General features: G+C 40.7%; 1 protein-coding gene across 1 annotated transcript in view; it reads right to left on the bottom strand.

Annotated features, from left to right (window-relative positions):
- Positions 1-20,397, bottom strand: part of GFRA1 (GDNF family receptor alpha 1) — a 185,275-nt gene that overhangs the window by 42,165 nt on the left and 122,713 nt on the right. The window contains exon 5 of the mRNA XM_083741421.1: positions 66-175. Within this exon, the coding sequence (XP_083597547.1) occupies positions 66-175 (110 nt within the window). The remainder of the gene's footprint in view (positions 1-65; positions 176-20,397) is intronic.

Below are 20,397 nucleotides of genomic sequence, written 5' to 3'. Positions count from 1 at the left end.
TCTCACCCACCTATCCATCCCCACCCCGCAAAAAAGCAAACCCAAGGGAGGAGGGAAAGCCTTACCAATAAGCCCGGAGTAAGCAAGGAGGCAGTCAGCATAGTTTTCCTTCAGACAGCTACTAATAGATCGTGACTCAGGCTGGCAGTTTGTGAAAAAATCTGCAAGGCGAGATCTGCAATGTGGTAAGAAGAAGAAGAAAAATACATATCTTTAAAAACCAAACCTCCAGGCTGTCTTACCTTTTGCACTCTTCTCTCTTTTTGTCAATATTTAATTCTCCTTTACACACATACACTGTACACATTCAAACTGTTAAGAGTACCATCTTTAAACACAGCATTTATCTCAATGGTGCATAGCAAAGAAGTGTTAAGGTATAAACGGGCAAAAATAAGATAAAATCCTACAGCCAGTGCTCTGGAAAATGCACATTTTATACATGACAGAGCACTCAGAACACTCCTGCTAAGTAGAGACAACAGCTAAATCCATCAATGAAGTGTTCGCTTGGTGAGATTCTTTCATCAGCATTTGAAATATGTAAGGAGACCATGGCAGGGATTCACCTAACAAGCCCCTTCAGCAGAAGCCCTGTGCAAGGATTTCCGCTTGTGCAGTGGGGCTTTCCCCACTACTCTCCCTGCGTGCCCCCTGCAACTGGCCGGGGGCGGGGGGGGGGTGTCAGAAAAATTCCAAAAGCACGTGTTTTGGGGAGGCAAGAAGGAAGAATGTTATGCCTGGCAAGCTGAAATGCTTGGATTGATGGAATGACTGGAGGAATATTATGTTGAATTCTCCCACCCATAGATCTGTCCAAGGAGGTGGGCTAATTGATCATGTAGCAAATTCCTGGGAGCCTCATCGTCAAGTGGCTTCCACTGCAAAAATACCTACAGTGGCATCCTTCAAATTGCCACACAGCACTTCTTTGCTTGTCATTTGAAACCCAAAAATACTTTCACTTACAAAAAGAAGAAAGGTGCAGAATAGTTTTAAGGTGTGTGCTGGATGGCTTGCTCAATACCACATAAAATGGCTGTTGCACTCCCAAGCCTCCCTTAGACCTCCCTCATCTTGTAATTTAAGTGCATGAGAAAAGCTGCAGCACTAACAACTACCACTGCCTGAGGCAGAGGAAGGGATCCTTAAAACTGTGCAATGTATAAACTGTGATGACGTGCTTGTTGTGTCCATGCACAGTGGGTTCTGAATTTAGGGTTCTAATCCAGCAATTGTGGATATAGTACGTGAAAGTGACTATGGGACTGCTGAAAAAATGACATATTCACATTATTGGATTGGTTAGTATCAGTTTATTTTCTTTTATTTTATTTTTAAAATGAATAGCTCACTCTATCTTTCAAATGACCTCAGAGCAGCTAACAGCAAAAAAAGTTAAAACAATAGACAAAAAGCAATTAACAAAAAGAACAAGAATACCTGGTAACAGAAATAATCAGAGGCATAACCCCCCAGCAAATTAACACAGTAGGATTAATCAATATAAATGGAAAACCCAACACAGTAGCAAGAAAACAGGGACTAAGAAAACCAGCCAGTTCCAAAGGCCTTTCCTTTTTTAAAGCCATTTTTTTAAACCAGGCATACAATGGTACAATGCTGGAGCCAGGAGGGAATCCCTGCAGAAGGAGTTCAATGAAGTTGGTGCCATTAATGAAAAGGCCCTGCCCATTCTGGACATTCACCATATTCCAGCTGGTGGGGTACACGCTGCAGGCAGCACTAAGCTGCAGGAATATGACATTTAATTTTAATTTATAAATATATTTCCATCCTTTCTATGGTCACAAATATAAGTTTAAAGGTGTGTGAGTAGTACCTAGTGAAATATCAAGAGGTTTGTTGACTAAGGTCACGTCCGCACTATGCATTTAAAGCACACTAATATCACTTGAAACAGTTGTTGTTTCCTTCCAAGAATCCTGTGAACTGTAGTTTATTAAAGGTGCTGGGAAGTATAGCTCTGTGACAAACTACAGTCCTTAGGATTCTTTGGACTAGGCCACAACCATTAAAGTAGTACAAGAGTGCTTATAATGTACGGTGCGGATGTGACCTAAGAGTTCCAGTGATGGGTGGACTAAGCTTCTGAACCTTTTTTCACTCACTCCTTCCCTCCCTGTGGTTAGCACAAACAGAATTAAAAGAAAGAAAATGGGGCAAAGATGCCTGATTGGCACAAAGCATGCAGATTAAAGAACCAAACTTTCTTGGCAGAGAATTCAGTTCCCCTCAGCACAGAATTTAGTTTTGTTGTTGGTAGAGCAAATACAGCTGTGCTTACCCACAATCCTATGACATGCTGCGCTCACATGATTAGGCCCATTAATGAAATAAATGGCTGACAGTGTAATAAACAGAAGATGAATGCTGTGCTAGGCAGAACTGTAGAAGCTTAATGTTTTTCAGGAAAAGAGGAGCTTCCCCACCCCCAGTCCGGCTACAGCTACATCTCAGAGATAGCCTATCTATGTATAAAACTAAGAAACCAAAAGTTCTACAAGCAGCTCTCTCAATGAAGGCACATGACTGTCACCACAGCTTAATGATTATAGTTGCACCTTTTAAGAACCCATTCCTGCTGAACTTTGCATAGTATTTTAAGACAAGTAAGTAAAACAAACAAAAACAAAACAATTGCTGTGTGTGCTTAGAGGACTTAGCAAAGAATAATTTCATAGAATCATAGAGTTGGAAGGGATCCAAGGGTCATCTAGTCCAACCCCCTGCAATGCAGGAATGTCAAGTAAAGCATCCATGATAGATGGCCATCCAGCCATCACACAACACCATGAAGTGATAGCATAAACTCATTATTTTCTTACCTAGAACCAGTGCTTTTCTTTTCAAGGGGTACTCAAGGGTATGTGGTACTGACACCTCTTTTTGTTGTTGTTAAAAAGTGTGACACTTACTGTAACAACTTTATGGTTAGTACTGGCACCTATTTTTCTAGAAAAAAAGCACCGCCCAGAACCGATACAACCCCAAAGGGATGTGGCCAGAGGAAGAATGAAAGGGATGGGGCCAGTGGATGTGATTCTGTTTTCTTATTACACAGTCTCTGAGCAAGAGATGCCTGAATACTCCCTTGACTGGCATCAGCTCTCCTGCGTCTCAGGTAGACAGAGAGAGAGAATTTTCTCAGTGGAGAAAGTTTTTAACAGGAGATTATAGGGACTATAGACAGACATAGCATGTGTTCTACCAGTCAGCTATGCTCCCCCACACCCATTTGATCAATAACTCCACATCAGCCTCAAACACAGTATGATCTCTTTCATATTGACACTCTCTGAAGATGTAGGAAAATCATGAACTTGCTACTCTACTGTGAACCATTCTGTTTCCACCTTGGACCTTTATTGTTATTATTATCTTAATTGTTTAGATTTCCTACTCAAGGGCAAGCCTGCGGTTATTGCTACTTCTTGTCCACACAAAAATAAACTTTAAAAACCTGCACAAGTGATTGTAAAGAAGTAAAGGTTCCTGAGAACCTGAATATTTCAGTTGTCAGCTGTCACTTTACGCAGTTATCCTTTGTATACATTTTACCATTGGAAAGCAAAAACCAACAACAAATCTGTAAATTCTTGCAACTTTTTAAAAGGAAAAGTCTCTGGAGACTAATTAATTTTGTTTGCCATTATCATTTGATCTATTCTTGTAAAGAGAGCTAATGTGCTTTATTGAGTGGATTGAAAGTAGAGATGGATGGGTAAGCTTGCAAAAGTTCAAAGACTTTTCTAATCTTAAATGCATATAGAGTTATACTACTCTTCTAGGAGTAGGAACCTATTCAACCAGAAATCTCCAGTGTTCACAGTTCATATCAGGGCAGAGAAGGCCAACTAGACAGAACAATATATACTTGATTAATTTTTATAATTTAGTGTTGACCTTGAGACTGTAGGATGCAAAACATCAAGGAAGGAAGCAGGCTAGGATTAATTCAGAGATGAATAATAAAACTGTTTGGATAACTTTTGAACTTTATTCTGTTGGCTTTTATATGAATCACTGGAGTCAGGAAAGGATGCATACAATATTGTCCCCATGCAAATAACCCCCAGAAGTCCAATTCCCTGGCCTTGTTTGCAAATTATTACTGAGTGTGAGGATTCTATAACTCCTCTGCTTTGGATATTATTTAGGTGCAGTAAGCTGAAGCTGCCACTCCCTTTTGTTCATATTCTTCCTCAACCATATCTGTAACGTGCACCAGTGCACAGTGCAAAAACAAATCTTAATGTGATGGTGACTGTGACTGCATCAATATTTCTGTTTTGTGCTGTGCTGAATAAATGTGCAGACGCGTTTGTGCATATCAGTAACTTGAAAGGAAAAAGAAAAAAATATGCAGTTAAGTAGAAGAAATGGAAAACTGTGTCAAATTGCACATGCACCTATTTGTAGGGGGCAGCATGGTGGGACTGTGCTGCTCACATGTCCTCTGTCTGACTGAGTTGTTGCTGCATAGTGGGATGGAGAGGGTGAGGTGGTGGCAAGGTTGGCCCAATGTAAATGCACCAGCAGAGCCACCAGATTGGTTCTGCTGGCATGTTTGCGCTGTGACAACCTTGTCCCTTGTCTTCTCTGTCCCTGCATGCAGCAGTGACCCAGGCAGAGGGAGGTCAGGTGAGTCATAGAGCCCAACCACAGCATCCACTACTAACAATACTGAGATAATTTTAGAACTTCTCCATGTTAGACTGGAAGGAATGCCAAGCAGTATGTGGAGCAGAGCAAAAACACAGAATAATAATGGAAAGGCCAGGGCAAATCCACTAATTCACAAAAGAAAATTATACTTACCGTATATACTCGAGTATAAGCTGACCCGAATATAAGCTGAGGCACCTAACTTTAGCACAAAAAACTGGGAAAACTTATTGTCTCGAGTATAAGCTGGTTCACCACACCACATACCTGGTGGCGGCGGCAGTGGCGGAGGAAGAACAAGCAGCCCCAAAGGGCTGCTTTCAGGCTGCTCGTTCCTCCTCTGCCAACGACGGCAGCAGCAAAGGCGGTGGAGGAGGAAGGAGCAGCCTGAAAAGGCTCCTTTTGGGCTGCTTGTCCCTCTGCCGCAGCCTCTGCCGCTTGCAAGAGCAGGCATAGGAGCTGCGGTTGGGAGAGGCACAGTGCAGTGCAGCACCTCTCCCAACCGTGGCTCCTGTGTCTGCTCTTGCGAGAGGCGGGCAGCGGCGGCAGGACCAGCCGCTCATCCCTTCGCCGCCGCCGACTGCCTCACTAGAGTATAAGCTGAGGGGGGCTTTTTCAGCATAAAAAGTGTGCTGAAAAAGTCGGCTTATACTCGAGTATATACAGTATTACATTTCCGTACACATATCAGTATGTATTGAAATGTGATGACATTGTAATCAAAATAGTTGAGACCTTTAAACCTTTCTTTATTCCAAATTCTTGAAAAGCTCATTGATGTTTGGAAATTATCTGAAGCAATTATCACTTTGGCCTTTTATGGCTGCTCAACTGAACTGTGGCAAACCCTGTGTATGCTATTTGTAAAGTGTGTATTATCCATTTGAAAAGAACTGAGGCCTCTGTGTTCAGAAAACTGTGCCAAATTTCTACAAATGTATTCTCCTTTTGATACTTATTTATTGACCTAGACCTTGGTTGATCTACTGGTGATTAGAAGTAACAGAAGTGATTTTGAACTCACTTGCAACAGTTTGTGTAGTGAGGTAAAATTCACTTAAGAACATCAAGAACCTCATTAACCAAAACTGCAATCTGAGTGAGTGGATGGATATGTCTCTGTGTATGGCTTGTACATGGTACAATGTAAAAAAAAAAAAAAAGGCTCTTGGAATCCAGTCAGAATCTGGTACTCTTTTGAAGATGGCAGAAGACAGAATCTGCTGATCCTACCCACTAAGCCAGGACTGGATCCAAGGTTGATTTCAGAAGGTGGTGGGCAGTCAAGGAGGAGAACAAAAGACTGGTGACTATGGATCCTGTTTGTCTAGCACACAGTAGTGCCTCGTGCCTGTTGGGACTGGAAGGGCAGAAGACAAAGAGCGCAAACAGTAGGTTGAGCTAGAACCAATGACAGGCTGAGTTAGCTAATTCTAACTCAGGACTGGATCCAAGGTTGATTTCTGAAGGTGGTGGGCAGTCAAGGAGGAGAACAAAAGACTGGTGACTATGGATCCTGTTTGTCTAGCACACAGTAGCGCCTCATGCCTGTTGGGACTGGAAGGGCAGAAGACAAAGAGCGCAAACAGTAGGTTGAGCTAGAACCAATGACAGGCTGAGTTAGCTAATTCTAGTTTTGTCCCCATCCTCCTACCTGTTGAATTCTACAAGGACAACACATGGACTAAGAATGATGAAACTGACAGGCAGTGCTACCCCTGCACTGCTTAGAAGGCAAGTAGGTTGGGGCTGCCTGAGAGAATACTGTGGTTGATGGGACAGTGTCCCATTCACCCTAATGGATTAACTGCCACTGTGAACACATCTTCCAGTAGAAAAGGCAGATTGTGATAGCTAAGTAAGAAAAAGCAAAACAAAAGATCTTAAAGCTTCCATTTTGGATTTATGAGATGCACTTGCTATTCTCTCCCATTCCTGAGGACAAAGGCATGGGGTGACTAATAATTAGCCAACTCTGCTCAAGTGTCTAGACACCATTTGGCAGGCATACCCCCTTTACATAAGGGGAAAGTTACATCAAAATTTACAATAAAGCACCACTGAAGTTTTCAGGAAGGACAATTTCAGACAGGAGCATCCATAAAAGCCATTTAATCAGAAAAATCAATCTGAAAAGAAGCATGAAAATATGAGGAAGCACAGAAGCAAGGCACAGAAGCTTTCAAGAAAAGCCCTACTAGGTCAGACCAAAGGACTATCCAGTGTAGAAACAAGAGGCACCCTTTAGTTAAACCGCCTTCTCCAACTTGCTGTCCCTCAGATGTTTTGGACTACAACTCCCATCAGCCATCCTGGCTGGGTCTCATGGGAGCTATGTTCCAAAACAATGAGACAAGACCAAGTTGGCGAAGCCCAATCTACTTTAAACTAACAGTACGAAGAGAGGGTTCCCCCTACCTTAATATGCTTACTAGAAACAACCATATCAACCACATGGTTGTATGCTCAAAGGAAAAAGAGGTGCTCAAATGACAAGTGAGCATAAATTGTATAAAGGGCCACCTTTCAGCTGAAGGAAGCAATGTGTTCCGTTCTAATGTGGCATATATATATATATTCCAGAGCTTGCGTGCAACTCAGATGCAATATATAGTTGATTGTGTTTTATCTTGTTTATCTTGTTATGTAATCCACTCTGAATTGAAAGGCATGATAGAAATGCTAAGTAAATAAATACCCTCCCATTTCTCTGCTGCTCTGTTCATGCTGCCCTTGGATAGAAAGTGTTGTGTAGAAGTTAAAACAGCCAAAGAATATTTTCTCTTCACCACTTTCTGCATATAACATGGTTATTTGTCTGACATATTTAGACAAAAGAATCTGCCACAGATGTAATCCAATGACAGTTGAGCATTAAAATCCTCAGTACTACAAGATCGGGTCTGCAATGAGATCTGCAATGAGATCAAAGGGAAAATTGTCGGCCTCGGAAGCAAGTCCAAATGAAAATTATTTATAGTCAACAGAAAAATATTCTTATAACATTGGCCTTAATGTGAAACAAACAATTTTGAAAAGTATGGTGCAAATCATGAACCCAGGGTAATTTAATAAAGCGCGAGAATGACAATTTTCTGACACTGTGACAAAAAACAGGACTTTATTTATCGCCTTTAAAAAAATGACCTCAGACTATATTTTCTAGAAGGTGGTGTGAGAAAACATCTGGAAGGCATTCCACAGGAAATAATCCTATATTAAACATGTTTTGTGAGGTTTTGCTTCCTTTCATTGACTTTAAACATTTATAATGTGATTCTGCCTTCCCAGATGAAAACAATGGGCTAAGAAGCCTCTGTTCTTATTGGTGTCTTATTTTTAATCTTGTAATGTGCTCTACTCTCAGAGCACAGCTATAGAGTAGCCAGATATTTAACAAAATCTCTCTCTCTTTCTCAGCTTTCTATGTTATTGTTTATTATTAAATTATCCCACCCTTTCTCCTAAAGGAGCCATGGACAGCAAACAACAGGTGGTAAAACATCCTAAAAACAATTCCAATACAGATGCAGACTGGAAAAGATGTTAATTTAAAAGACTTGTTGAAAAATGGAAGGGGGGGGGGAGAGAGAGAGAAAGACGCATAGCCAAAATACCCTAATTTAAGAGAAAGCTCCTACTAATGTTCAACTGAAGGAAATAGGTGACATCACTGAAGTTGTGATTCCTACACTATAGAAAGGAACAAACCTCCTGATACTACCTGCAGGAGGCCCTCACCTGCAGAGTGTAGTGATTGATTGGGTATTTAAGAGATGAAATGGGCTTTGGGGTACGTATCTGAATAAAAATACACTGCTAGGGTTGTGAATATTTACTCAACTTCTCTTAAAGATAGGAAGCTGTCTTATACTGTACCAGGCTAGCTTTCTAGAGGGAACTCTCTAGGGTCTCCAGCTGAGGTCTTTCCCATCACCTGCTACCTGAGCCATTTAAATGAAGAGGCCAGGGATTGAACATGGAGCCTTGTAAGTTCCAAACATGCATTTAACCTCTGAGACATAGTTCCTGGGTGGGATTCAACTAAATTGTTACATGTGCAGAACAATGTCCACTCATGAAACAGGACTTTCCACCCCTCTCCCCTCCCCACGTGCCCCCTAAATCTGTTCTGGAGGGTTGGGGGAACTTCCTGAAATAGTTACAGATAGGTAGCCGTGTTGGTCTGCCATAGTCAAAACAAAAAAAATTCCTTCCAGTAGCACCTTAAAGACCAACTAAGTTAGTTCTTGGTATGAGCTTCCGTGTGCATGCACACTTCTTCAGATACGAAGAAGATCTGAAGAAGTGTGCATGCACACGAAAGCTCATACCAAGAACTAACTTAGTTGGTCTTTAAGGTGCTACTGGAAGGAATTTTTTTTGTTCCTGAAATAGATTTGGGTGCATGTTGAAGAAAAATATGGTGGAGGAGTGAGTCCTGTTGTTCCCTGTGTACACACCCCATTTAGTGCCACACTGACCCCCCCCCCCTGCTTGGAACACTTATTTAAAATCAAAAAGAGCCAGAGTTAAGGATGCCTAGAAGTCATGGTCTCTGTGTCATAATCCCACACCTTAAACTGAAGGGTTTTTTTATGTCATGCTTGTTGGTCAGAATCAAAAGGACACTTTATTATTATTTTGCATATGGTCCTCAGGTTGAGCTTTGGTTTTTAAAAATGAGTTAACATAAGAATATTCCTTGTAAGAGCCCTGCTGAATCAAACAAAGGTTCCATCTGGCCCAGCATCCTGTTCTCACAGTGGTCAACCAAATGACTATGGAAAATCCAAATGAAGGACAAGGACACAAAACACTCTTCACACTTGTGTTTCCACATGGTGTTGAGAGGCATGCCACTTGATACTGACGGTATCATGTCATTGTGAGGAGTAGCCATCAGCCACCTCACCCTCCATGCATTTGTCTAAACCCAAGTTAATCTCCATCACTATATCCTGTGGCAGTGAATTCCACAGTTCATGTGCTGTCTCAATAAGTACATCCTTTTGTCTGTCCTGAATCACCCAATGCTCAGTTTCACTGGACAAGCCAGGGTTCTGTTAGAGGGAGAAAAACTTCCCTCTTTCCCCTTTCTCCAAACAATGCATAATTTTAAATGCCTCTATCATGTCCCTGCCCCCAATCTCCTCTTTTTTTCCAAACAAAAAAACCCTCTAGGCTATTCTCTGGGGATCTTTGCTCAAACTAAGCTTTGGTTTTACCTGGCCTCATTAAGTTCTCCTACATTCTAATTCCATGTAATGGTTGTGGCTTTAACATTCCTAGCCTATCTCCACAATAATAACAGCACTACAATAGTGTGCTCAGGGGACCAACCGCAGAATATTTTAGGATTCTTATTTGGGTCCATCCCCTTTCTGTTCAGCCAGTGGCGTCAGACATTGCAGCATCCACTGCCATTTGTATCTTAAGCTTCCTTTGAAAATAATTGTGCTCCTGCTGCTCCTGTCCCAAGGTGAACTTGAATGTGAATCCAGAGCTTGAAAAGCTTTCCTGTGCAAATTCCAGTTTGCACTTTACAGCAGCAGTGCATCAACGAGAAGAGTTGGGGCACCTGCCTATCCAAGCTGGATGCAGGTGCTTTGATATCTGAAACTTGATGTTAGCCTTTTGCCATACTGTGTACAGGGTTTCCAGAACACACCGTCGGAACCCTATGAATCTATTCATGAATCTCAGCTCATTCACTGGTAAATCCAGCCTTAGCTTTAGTCTGTGTATGGAATCCTATCTCCATTAAAATAAATGAAAAAATTCTATTTTACTTTAGTCATCAGGATAAGATTTCAGCTTAGAGCTCGAAGGCGGCTTTTACTGCATTAATGCATAACATCATCAGTGTCACCAGACCCCTGAAATATTTTAGGAAGACTTTTAAGGGGGAGTGTTGATGTATAGCTATGGAACGCTTGACAAATTCTCATAATATGGAAGGCCATCTGTTTTCTAGTCTATTATAAATATATATACTTTTGAGTTGTCTACATTTTCAAATGACCAACTCTGAAAAAATCTGTGCCAGTTTCAGACTTTTTAGGGCAACCTGGCAATAAAGTGAATGGGCCTGGCAACCACAGAACTGTAGCTGTCATAGCCATAGTGTTTCTAGTCATCTGTACTTTGAAATGGAGACTGACATTTCATTATGAGTGATTAAAAATGGTAGGATGATGAATGGGATAGGTTGAATCCTAGACAGCTCTTGAACATGAAGAAACATTGAATAATGTCTAGCTGATATCACTGAGTAGAGGTGCAATTCTTGTGATTTATAAGAATGTGTGAATCTGAAGGGTTTACAGTCTGCACTTGAATAAATATAGCCTACACAGATATATTTGAACATAAGATCATCTCTTAATGGTCAGAGCCAGCCAATTTAGGAAATCTAGACTAAATATGCACCATGAAACTTTTTATGTCACTCACTTCCAAGTCTTGGGCACTCAAAGCTTAGCTTTGCAATGCATATTACTGACCTTCTGTTTCAAATCTGGGAGAGTGAACTTGCCTTTTTTAGTTGGCACAGAAATATGGTAGCATTTAAAACTGAATGCAAAATGAATATTAAGATATTTAACATTCCTGTTTATGCAAGCACATAAACTGCTGAGAAGCATAACATCATACTCTATTTTTAGTTTCACTTAGATTTTCACTGAGCTGTTATGATATATAAACTGCCAAAAGAAATATTCTCATTCTATGTTCTAATGCACATTGATATACATAACCTTTAGAAAACCCAGCACAGTGTAATGGTGGAATTAGCTGACATTTTTTCCCCTTAACACTGCCTGCAGATGGGCAATACAATACACAAGAAGCCACATCTATCCTGATGTCAATTTATGGAAGTTCACAGGGTGAGTTCCACTAGAGGCTCACTTGTATCCCCATTAACTTACAGAAATGGGGAACAAGGTCTTCCTAGAGTTGTATAAACCTTCTGCAGTTAACTCCTTGAAAATTTTAACCCTGCTGTACAGTGGCATTGAACGTTTGGAACACTTAGTCAACCAAATGGGTATGCAATTCTTCATAAGGGGAGAAATTTCCTAATGGCTAGTTCACATGTTATTTTGGATCGTGTTTCAGCAATGGGGCACTCTCCAGATGTTGTTGCACTTCGACTCACATGAGTCCCAGCCTTTATGGCCAGCAGTCAAGAATGACTGAAGTTCAATAACATCTGGAGGCCCAGAGGTTCCTTATCTGTTAGTTTATGCTCAGTAGCTGACTTGCTCCTGATCTCCTTACATGGCGCCGGATTATTCGCTCATCACCATGCCCCATTCAAATAATTTACCAGCTTACTCTTTCACAGCAACCTATACTTGAAGCAGCAAGCAGCAGTAGCAATAGTACTATCAGTTGTAGCAGTAGATGTTCTATTAAAATGAATGTTAAGTCAGGCAAAACAGAGTGATCAACATATGACTTACCCAACATTTAAGGAAGCATCCAATATTTATTATTTTAGTTGAGGAGCTGCCAATTAAAAATACCAAGAAATCAAAGCCAATGAATCTTAACTGCCATCTTAAAAAAACAATAGTAGCCCACCATGCACTTGGGCACGCAGAAAAACTTGCAGAAGCAAAGTCTGAATAGCTAAGAAATTAAAGCTAAACTGTCTTAGGATGCATTATAGGTTTACATCTTAGTGCTCCAACCTTTATTTCATACTTTAGGAGAGCAATTTCAAGGTTTTGTCCTTCTGAGTTTAACAATCAGAAGAGCTATTGAGTCACCTTATCTTATGACAAGGAGGAACTGCTGAGATTGGGCCTGATGTGCTTTGCAATATGTAATTAAGCATTTTGTAAAAGTTGAAAAGCTACACAAATCAAAGAGTTAAAGATCCACAGATCTTGTGTGCAACATGTCTACCAGACAGAGTTTTGTATCTAATTTCATGCAAATTGCTCGCAGATTATGCATAGAAAGGGCATGGAAATGAGCACCAGCCTTCCAAGTCAATAACTATTTTCCAGGTCACCTCCTGTGGTAAACAACAACATGTTTGCCTGAATACGGATTTATGCAGTTGCTTTCTGAAGATGATTCAGAGTCGCTATCCTATCCAACTACAACAAAAGACAGGATTAGATAATCACTGTTTTTAAAAAAGTCATTTGGCATTAAGAGGCAGTTATATAGTGGAAGAGATCATACGTAGTTCTGTGGAAGAGTAAGTTTGCCTGCAGAGAGTTCCAGGTTCAATTAATGGTATCTCTTGTTTAAGAAAGGAGATAATGTGCAAAACCTCTGGCTAAGATGCTAGAGCAGGGATAGCTAAATGTTTTGGGGGGTCATGGGCACATTTGCAAACTGGATAATTTGCTGTGGGCACAGTGCAACATGTCATAGTGCAGCTATTCAACTAGCTGCAGGTGATGCTTCTTTCAAGAGTAATTTCAGTGCTGGAAGGGGGCAGGGACGAGTTCATCCAGTTTTATCCTACTTTACATGGGTATGGAAATCCCAGTAAGATAAAGGCAGACACCTTTACTCTCGATATCATAGGCTGCTCTTGAGTTACTATCTCAGAAAACTCTAGGTCACTTTGTGCTGGCAGTAAATTCTGAACTCCACTCAGCTCTGTTAGTGATAATGATCAAAGTACTATTCATATGGACACTTACTCTACAATGGAAGAGAAGCGTCTAATTAACCAGGGTCTCTTTATCTTGCTTTCAGCTTGCTTCTGTGGCCTTGGTTTAATCACTTGATCATGTAAACAAATTAGAGTCTGAAATTAGCTAAACTGTTGATCTCAAGATAAAACCCCTGATGGTGACCGCTGGCATGAAGGATATTGCTCTCTAGATCCTCACAATTCTCAGAAAAGGGGAAACGGCAGTGAGCCAAGAATGCCACTAAACAAATGCTTTTGTACAAATGTTTCTCCTGCAAAATATTTCAGTAGCCATTTGACTTAACCAAAGCAAAATTGCCATTGCCCACATAGTGGTTTCAACAGGGCTTAATGGGCCTCACTCACCAGCACCATAAACTTAAAATACTTTTATACTGCTTTAAACAGTCTTGGCTTCCCCCAAAGAATTATGGAAAGTGTAATTTGTTAAGGCTGTCATTAGGAGACCCATATTCCCCCCACAGAGCTACAATTTCCAGAGTGATTTGAATATCAATTCATTTTCCTAGGGCACTCTGCAAATTGTAGCTCTATGAAGAGAACAGGAATCTCCTAACAACTCTCAACACCCTTAGCAAACTACACTTAGGGGGTGGGGGGTGGGGAGGGGGAAGCCATGAATGTTTCAACTGGTATCATAGTATTTTAAATTTATAGTGCAGATGGTGTCAAAGATGACTTGATTGGTTCAGGATAGCAAATCAAGGAGTTCTATAATAAAAGCCAGAACCTAACTTAACAAGGCCAAATATTAATGCGAACACTGCATTTTTAGTCATTTGCTTACAAAGCAGCATTTATTCATTTTGGATAATTTTGGTTTTGAGAAGCTTCTATATTTCTGAGCAAAATACTGCTGTGCAATTTTCAGAACAGCTTTACAAAAGACCTATTGTCTGATTCCTAAAGCTTGAAGCTGAGCTGTGTGAGGAACTATTAAAAGGAAAAGAGCAATGTGCAACTATTGGTGATTACATTTTTTGGCCCCCTTGCTTGCCATTTCCCTTTCTTTTGAAAAGGCTCCATCACCCCCATCTTGCCAGGCTTTTCATCTTCATGACCTTCCCCAGCAGAACGTTAGCAAAGTTAAGCAACTGCACAAACTGTGAAGGAGGAAGTGTGAAATGTTGATTTCCATTTAAACTCCAAAGCATCTCTCTTTTCCTTCTTAGACCCAGCTCTCATATGAATCCTTGCTGCTTGGGTCATTATAAACAAAAAGTAAGGAACTTCTGGGTTCATTTTAAAGGGTGGGCACTGGGAATGAAAGCAGCAAGCTTTTTCTTAAAACCAATTTTCATGAAAGCTGTGGAGTCTGTTAATAAATGGTCATCCTTTAAAAACAACGCAAAGTGAAGATAACTGTGCATGATTACAATAATTGTTAGTTTGGATTGGCCACACTTTAAAATAGCCACCGCACTGCAGAGGAGGGTGACCAAGACGATCAAGGGTCTGGAAACCAAGCCTTATGAAGAACAGTTAGTTGAGGGGGTTGGGTGAGGAGTGCTTGAAGGAGCTGGATATGTTTAGCCTGGATAAGAGGAGACTGAAAGGAGATACGATAGCCATCTTCAAATATCTGAAGGGTTGCCACATGAAAGAAGGAGCAAGCTTGTTTTCTTCTGCTCTGCAGGGTAGGACTTGAACCAATGGCTTCAAGTTACAAGAAAGATTCTGACTAAACATCAGGAAGAACTTTCTGATAGTAAGAGCTGTTTGACAGTAGTATGGACTCTTCTTCCTTGAAGATTTTTAAGCAGAAGTTGGATGGTCATCTGTCCTGGATGTTTAGCTGAGATTCCTACATTCCTTCCAACTCTACAATTCGATGATTCTAGGGTCCCAGAATCTTAGTTTTCTTTTTCTTTTCTTTTTTTAAAAGAAATGTCTGAACAAAGTTAGAACACAAAACACAGAGGCACCTCTAATGCTTTGGCAGTCAACAGGCAGCGCCATTGCTAAGGACACTTGATCACTGTTGATAAGCAATCAAAAGAAGAACACTCCCCAAGTATTCTGCTATTACAGGATGAAACACAACTGGGTGGTTTTGGTATGTTTTACTCAGAAGTAATGCCCTTGAAATAAATGAGATTTCCTTCCTACTGAGAAAATATATATGATACTGCAGTCCCACCCTCTAATCTTCAATCTTTCTGCGGCCTTTGACACCATTGACCATAACATCCTTCTGGACCGTCTTGAGGGGCTGGGAGCTGTGGGCACTGTTATACAGTGGTTCCACTCCTTTCTCCTGGGCCGTGTCCAGAAAGTGGTGGTGGGGGATGAGTGTTCAGACCCCTGGGCTCTCACTTGTGGGGTGCCTCAGGGTTCTGTCATCTCCCCCAAACTTTTTAATATGTATAAATCAGAACAAGTGAAGGCGGTGAATGTCTTGTGTGAGTGTCTGGAGGCGGTCGGAGGATAGATGGCGGTTAACAGATTGAAGTTGAATCCTGACAAGACAGAAGTACTGTTTTGGGGGGACGGGGTGGGCGGGGGTGGGGGACTCCCTGGTCCTGAATGGGGTAACTGTGCCCCTGAAGGACCAGGTGCGCAGCCTGGGAGTCATTTTGGACTCATAGCTGTCCATGGAGACGCAGGTTAATTCTGTGTCCAGGGCGGCTGTCTACCAGCTCCATCTGGTATGCAGGCTGAGACCCTATCTGCCCGTGGACTGTCTCGCCAGAGTGGTGCATGCTCTAGTTATCTCACGCTTGGACCACTGCAATGCGCTCTACGTTGGGCTGCCTTTAAAGGTGACCCAGAAACTGTAATTAATCCAGAATGCAGCAGCTAGACTGGTGACTGGGCGTGGCCCCCAGGACCATATAACACCAGTCCTGAGAGATCTGCATTGGCTCCCGAGCACAATTCAAGGTGTTGGTGCTGACCTTTAAAGCCCTAAATGGCCTTGGTCCTGTATACCTGCAGGAGCATCTCCACTCCCATCGTTCACCCCAGACACTGAGGTCCAGCGCCGAGGGCCTTCTGGAGGTTCCCTCATTGTGAGAAGTGAGGTTACACGGAACCAGAAAGAGGACCTTCTCGGTAGTGGTGCCTGCCCTATGGAACGCCCTCCCATCAGATGTCAAGGAAATAAGCAGCTATCCTATTTTTAAAAGACATCTGAAGGCAGCCCTGTTCAGGGAAGTTTTTAATATTTTAATATTTTTAATATTTAATGCTGTATTGTTTTTAACACTTGATTGGGAGCTGCCCAGAGTGGTCGGGGAAACTCAGTCAGATGAGCGAGGTATAAATAAAAATATTATTATTATTATTATTATTATTATTATTATTATTATTAGTCTCCCATGTGACCACTACCAGTCTATTTGTCATCACTGGCCTGTTATTTATTAATGTGCAGTAACTGTCTTTACCCTGGACTTTGACATCCTACTCCTGTAACTGTGATTTGTTTTACCTGTTTTTAACACCAAATTTTGAATTGTTGCAACTCCTGCTGGTGAAGGCTAGGCAATAAAAATAGGAGTAGGAGTAGAGTGTGTGTGTGTGTGTGTGTGTGTACACACCAAAGCAAATACAACCATAAGATAATTATTTGCCTTAAAGCTACAACATATTAAAATTCCTATAGGCTGTATTTTAAACACAAGGACATTTTTAAATCAAGGTTGCCAAAATGTTTTCTGTATGTATTTTGCTGGGAGTTGTGAAACTGCACATATTTGTTGCTTGTTTTATATTTTTCTTTCTTGCTTTCCTCCAGGAGCTCAAGACTGTGTACACTGTCTTTCCCTTCCCCCCATTTTTCACAACTGCCCTGTGAGGTAGGCTTGGCTCAGAGCTGGTAGCTCAGACACTAAAGTTGTGAAATTGTACATGCTGTACACAAAGTATTTATTCTTTGCTTGTTATTTATTAAGGTTGGCAAACTTTTTGTTTGTTCATTTTCATATTTTGCTATAATATCAGGTCACTGAAATGTTGCAGCTAAAATAAGGAGGCTGCTTTTCTGGAAATATAGCAACAAGGCTTAAATGAATTGTACCAATAACCCAATGACCTCTGGCTGTGGAAACTGTTTTAACTTTATCCCCTAAATTAGAACTGTACCCACGAGATACTTCTGTGCAAATCTCATTGAATGGCTGTGTGAGAGCAGCCTTGATTGACTACTCACATGAACAACCTTGTGACTTCAGTCAAATCACTTTGTTTTGGCACCTCCCAAAACTTGTCATTGTCCATATAACCAATTCTCACTAAAAACCTCCTCTATTTCCTCTTGCAAGCCTAACTTTTAGTTCTACTGTTTGTTCAGCAGTTGAATAAAATAAGCAGTCACTAAATGTCTGCCCCTATACCCTATGCATTAAAAACCAGTGTACATAACAAATCACTAAGATCAAATGCAGGTAACATAAAAGAGAATGTTCTACAGGAAAACCTCTTGGCCTGGCCTTGCATTCTTTGCACACTGTAAATGCTCCAATAACTTGAAAATGTGAGGAACTGAAATATAGGTAATGAAAGAGTTTCACACATGAAAGCTCACACTTTCAATAAGGAACCTGCAGTACACATTTGTAGATTTATTCATAAATTGTGGCATAAAATGTAATAGGCTCTGTACTGAATAAATAATGTATGTTTTTAAAATGTTTCAAAATATACATGAACATTATAGTTGGCGTAAGTCATATCATGCTTCAATAATCTCTTCTTTGATATATACTATTAATCATTTATATAGCAGTTATAATGTTCAAAGTGCTTTAAAGTCTTTATACTGCTTGTCCTTGCATGTTATGTGGTAGGTCACTATAATTCCCATTTTGGTTATCAGGAACAGAGCTTAAAATCAGATCAATGAGAGACTTGGATGTGAACCCAACTTCAAACCAGCATTCGATCTACCAGCCAGACTGACTCAATATGTGATTCCTATGCGATTCCCAATAGGTTCCTTTGCTTGTAGAAGCACAGTGCAGGTTATGCTTTTATGCATGGAAAGAAAAGAAATGTTTTCAGTATGCACTGAAGATTCACCAATATTGGTGTATTACCTTATTTCAGCTAAGAGTATGCGCCCCAGAGAAGGCCCTTTCCTTAGATAGCTCCATATGGATGAATGAAGGCTGTGGAACAACCAGGAGGGCCTTTCTTGGTGATCTTGGTGACCAGGCAGGGAGAAGGTAGCCTGGTTCAAAGTTGTTTAGAGACTTATACTAAACCCTTCAACTTGCTCGGGTGTCATATCAGCAGTTAGTGCAATGCCTTTAATGACAGTGTTATAGATCTATCTCAAAAGCCTAGCTGCTATATTCCACACTAATTGTTGCTTCTTGAACAATATTAGGGGGTAGCCCCACAAATGTGTGGTGACCACTGCAAGTACACCAGAACTTTAAATGTTACTGGCCGTGAAATGAATTTCAGTCATGGGGGAGGGGGGTGTTTTTTGTTTCGTCTTCCTTCAACTATGAGACAATACTGTGCGGTTTGCTAGATAATGCCTTGTAAGCATATGAACCACGGTGCATAAACAAGCTTATGCATTTGCATAATGGATAGGAATCTCTTTGTGTACAGAGTTCTCTACAGCACTGCAAAAACTCCCTTGCATGGAAGCTCTGGGAACAGATCACATCCATAGGGCTCCTGACTGGGACACATAATACGCTTTGCATAGCTAGCCAATCCTATAGTTACAGAGGATGCTACGTGATATATTTTGCAGACCGCTGTCTACTGGAAATGCTTGTGCATTTTCAAAACATGAAGGAACTGGTATTAAAATCAATGTTTACTATTTCATATCGCATACATATGGGAGCAAACTGTCTCCTGTTCACTTCGGATATAGCTCTCCTTTGTGCTTTTCAGAGAAGATTTTCACATGCAGATTGTGCACCTGTTTGCTCTTTGTGTCTAAAGGAGACCCACACCAATGAATATACAAAGAGAATTTGCATAAGATCCTTGAAATAGCTCCACAAAACACAGTGAATATATATATATTTTAAAATGCTATTTAAATTCTATGCTCTGAAAGTTGCTTCGTTGTATTAAATTTTGGTGGGTATTCAGTAGGGGTGCGTGGAGCTGGCATATGTGACATAAAACGTCCTTAATGGTGCTACCTGCAGAGACTCCTATTTAAGAACTATGTTTTATTTATTTAAGTACAAAAACACATCTGGATTCTGAAGCAAGCCAAGAAAGAAATATCTTTTTTTGGCTACTTCTACCCCAACAGCAGCCAAGCTGTTTCCTTTGACCATTATCTATATAGCAGCTGCAAAGGACAAGATGTGAATATGCTTTAATTACATTTTTATTTTAAGAGATATTGAGTTGTTCTGCTCTGCTGTATTCCCTATTCTCCCCAAATCTTTATTACATTGTATGAATGGATTAATACTGAACCCCCTAGCCTTGCCTGGCTTCTTTAAAAACAATTAGGTATACATTCCATTTGTAATTTTATTTAAACACATCAATAATTTAGGAGGGTGTATAAGGTAAGACTAATATATAGAAACTAAGCAAGCAAGTAGCAAAACTTTCCCCCCTGTGAATCCAAACTCAAGCCTCAAGACACCAAGGGCTGCAACTGGAAGATAAGTTTGGCACATTTATTTTCATCTTCATCAAAATATAAAGATATACGATAAAACCAATTCGTGCTAGGCTTGCTGGCTGGAATTCTGTGCAATAACTCATTCCTAGAAACCCTAAGGCTAGGTTTAAGGGTACTTTGCTAGGGTGCCAGAGATATGTGAGAACAAAGGAGACCCAGCAGGGCAGATTAAGCAACAGCAAGAGGGCAGGCAAGGAGACCATTCCTCCTGTCTCCCAATACAGTAAACTTAAAAACAAACTACACTTGATCTCATAACTTTTTAAAAGAATGAATGCAGCTTTTGGATTAAAGACAAAGTGGTAATGAGGCTAGGAAACCACCAGGGTCAGGGGGGTTATTCAGTGAATATGCACTTTGAATTATTATTACTATTGTTATTAAACACTTATAAAATACCTAA

The sequence above is a fragment of the Podarcis gaigeae genome (genome assembly GCF_964106915.1).
Source record: "Podarcis gaigeae genome assembly, chromosome: 5".
Lineage (NCBI taxonomy): Eukaryota > Metazoa > Chordata > Lepidosauria > Squamata > Lacertidae > Podarcis > Podarcis gaigeae.
Note: the sequence above shows the minus strand (reverse complement) of the source record. Positions and strands in the feature narration are given on the sequence as shown.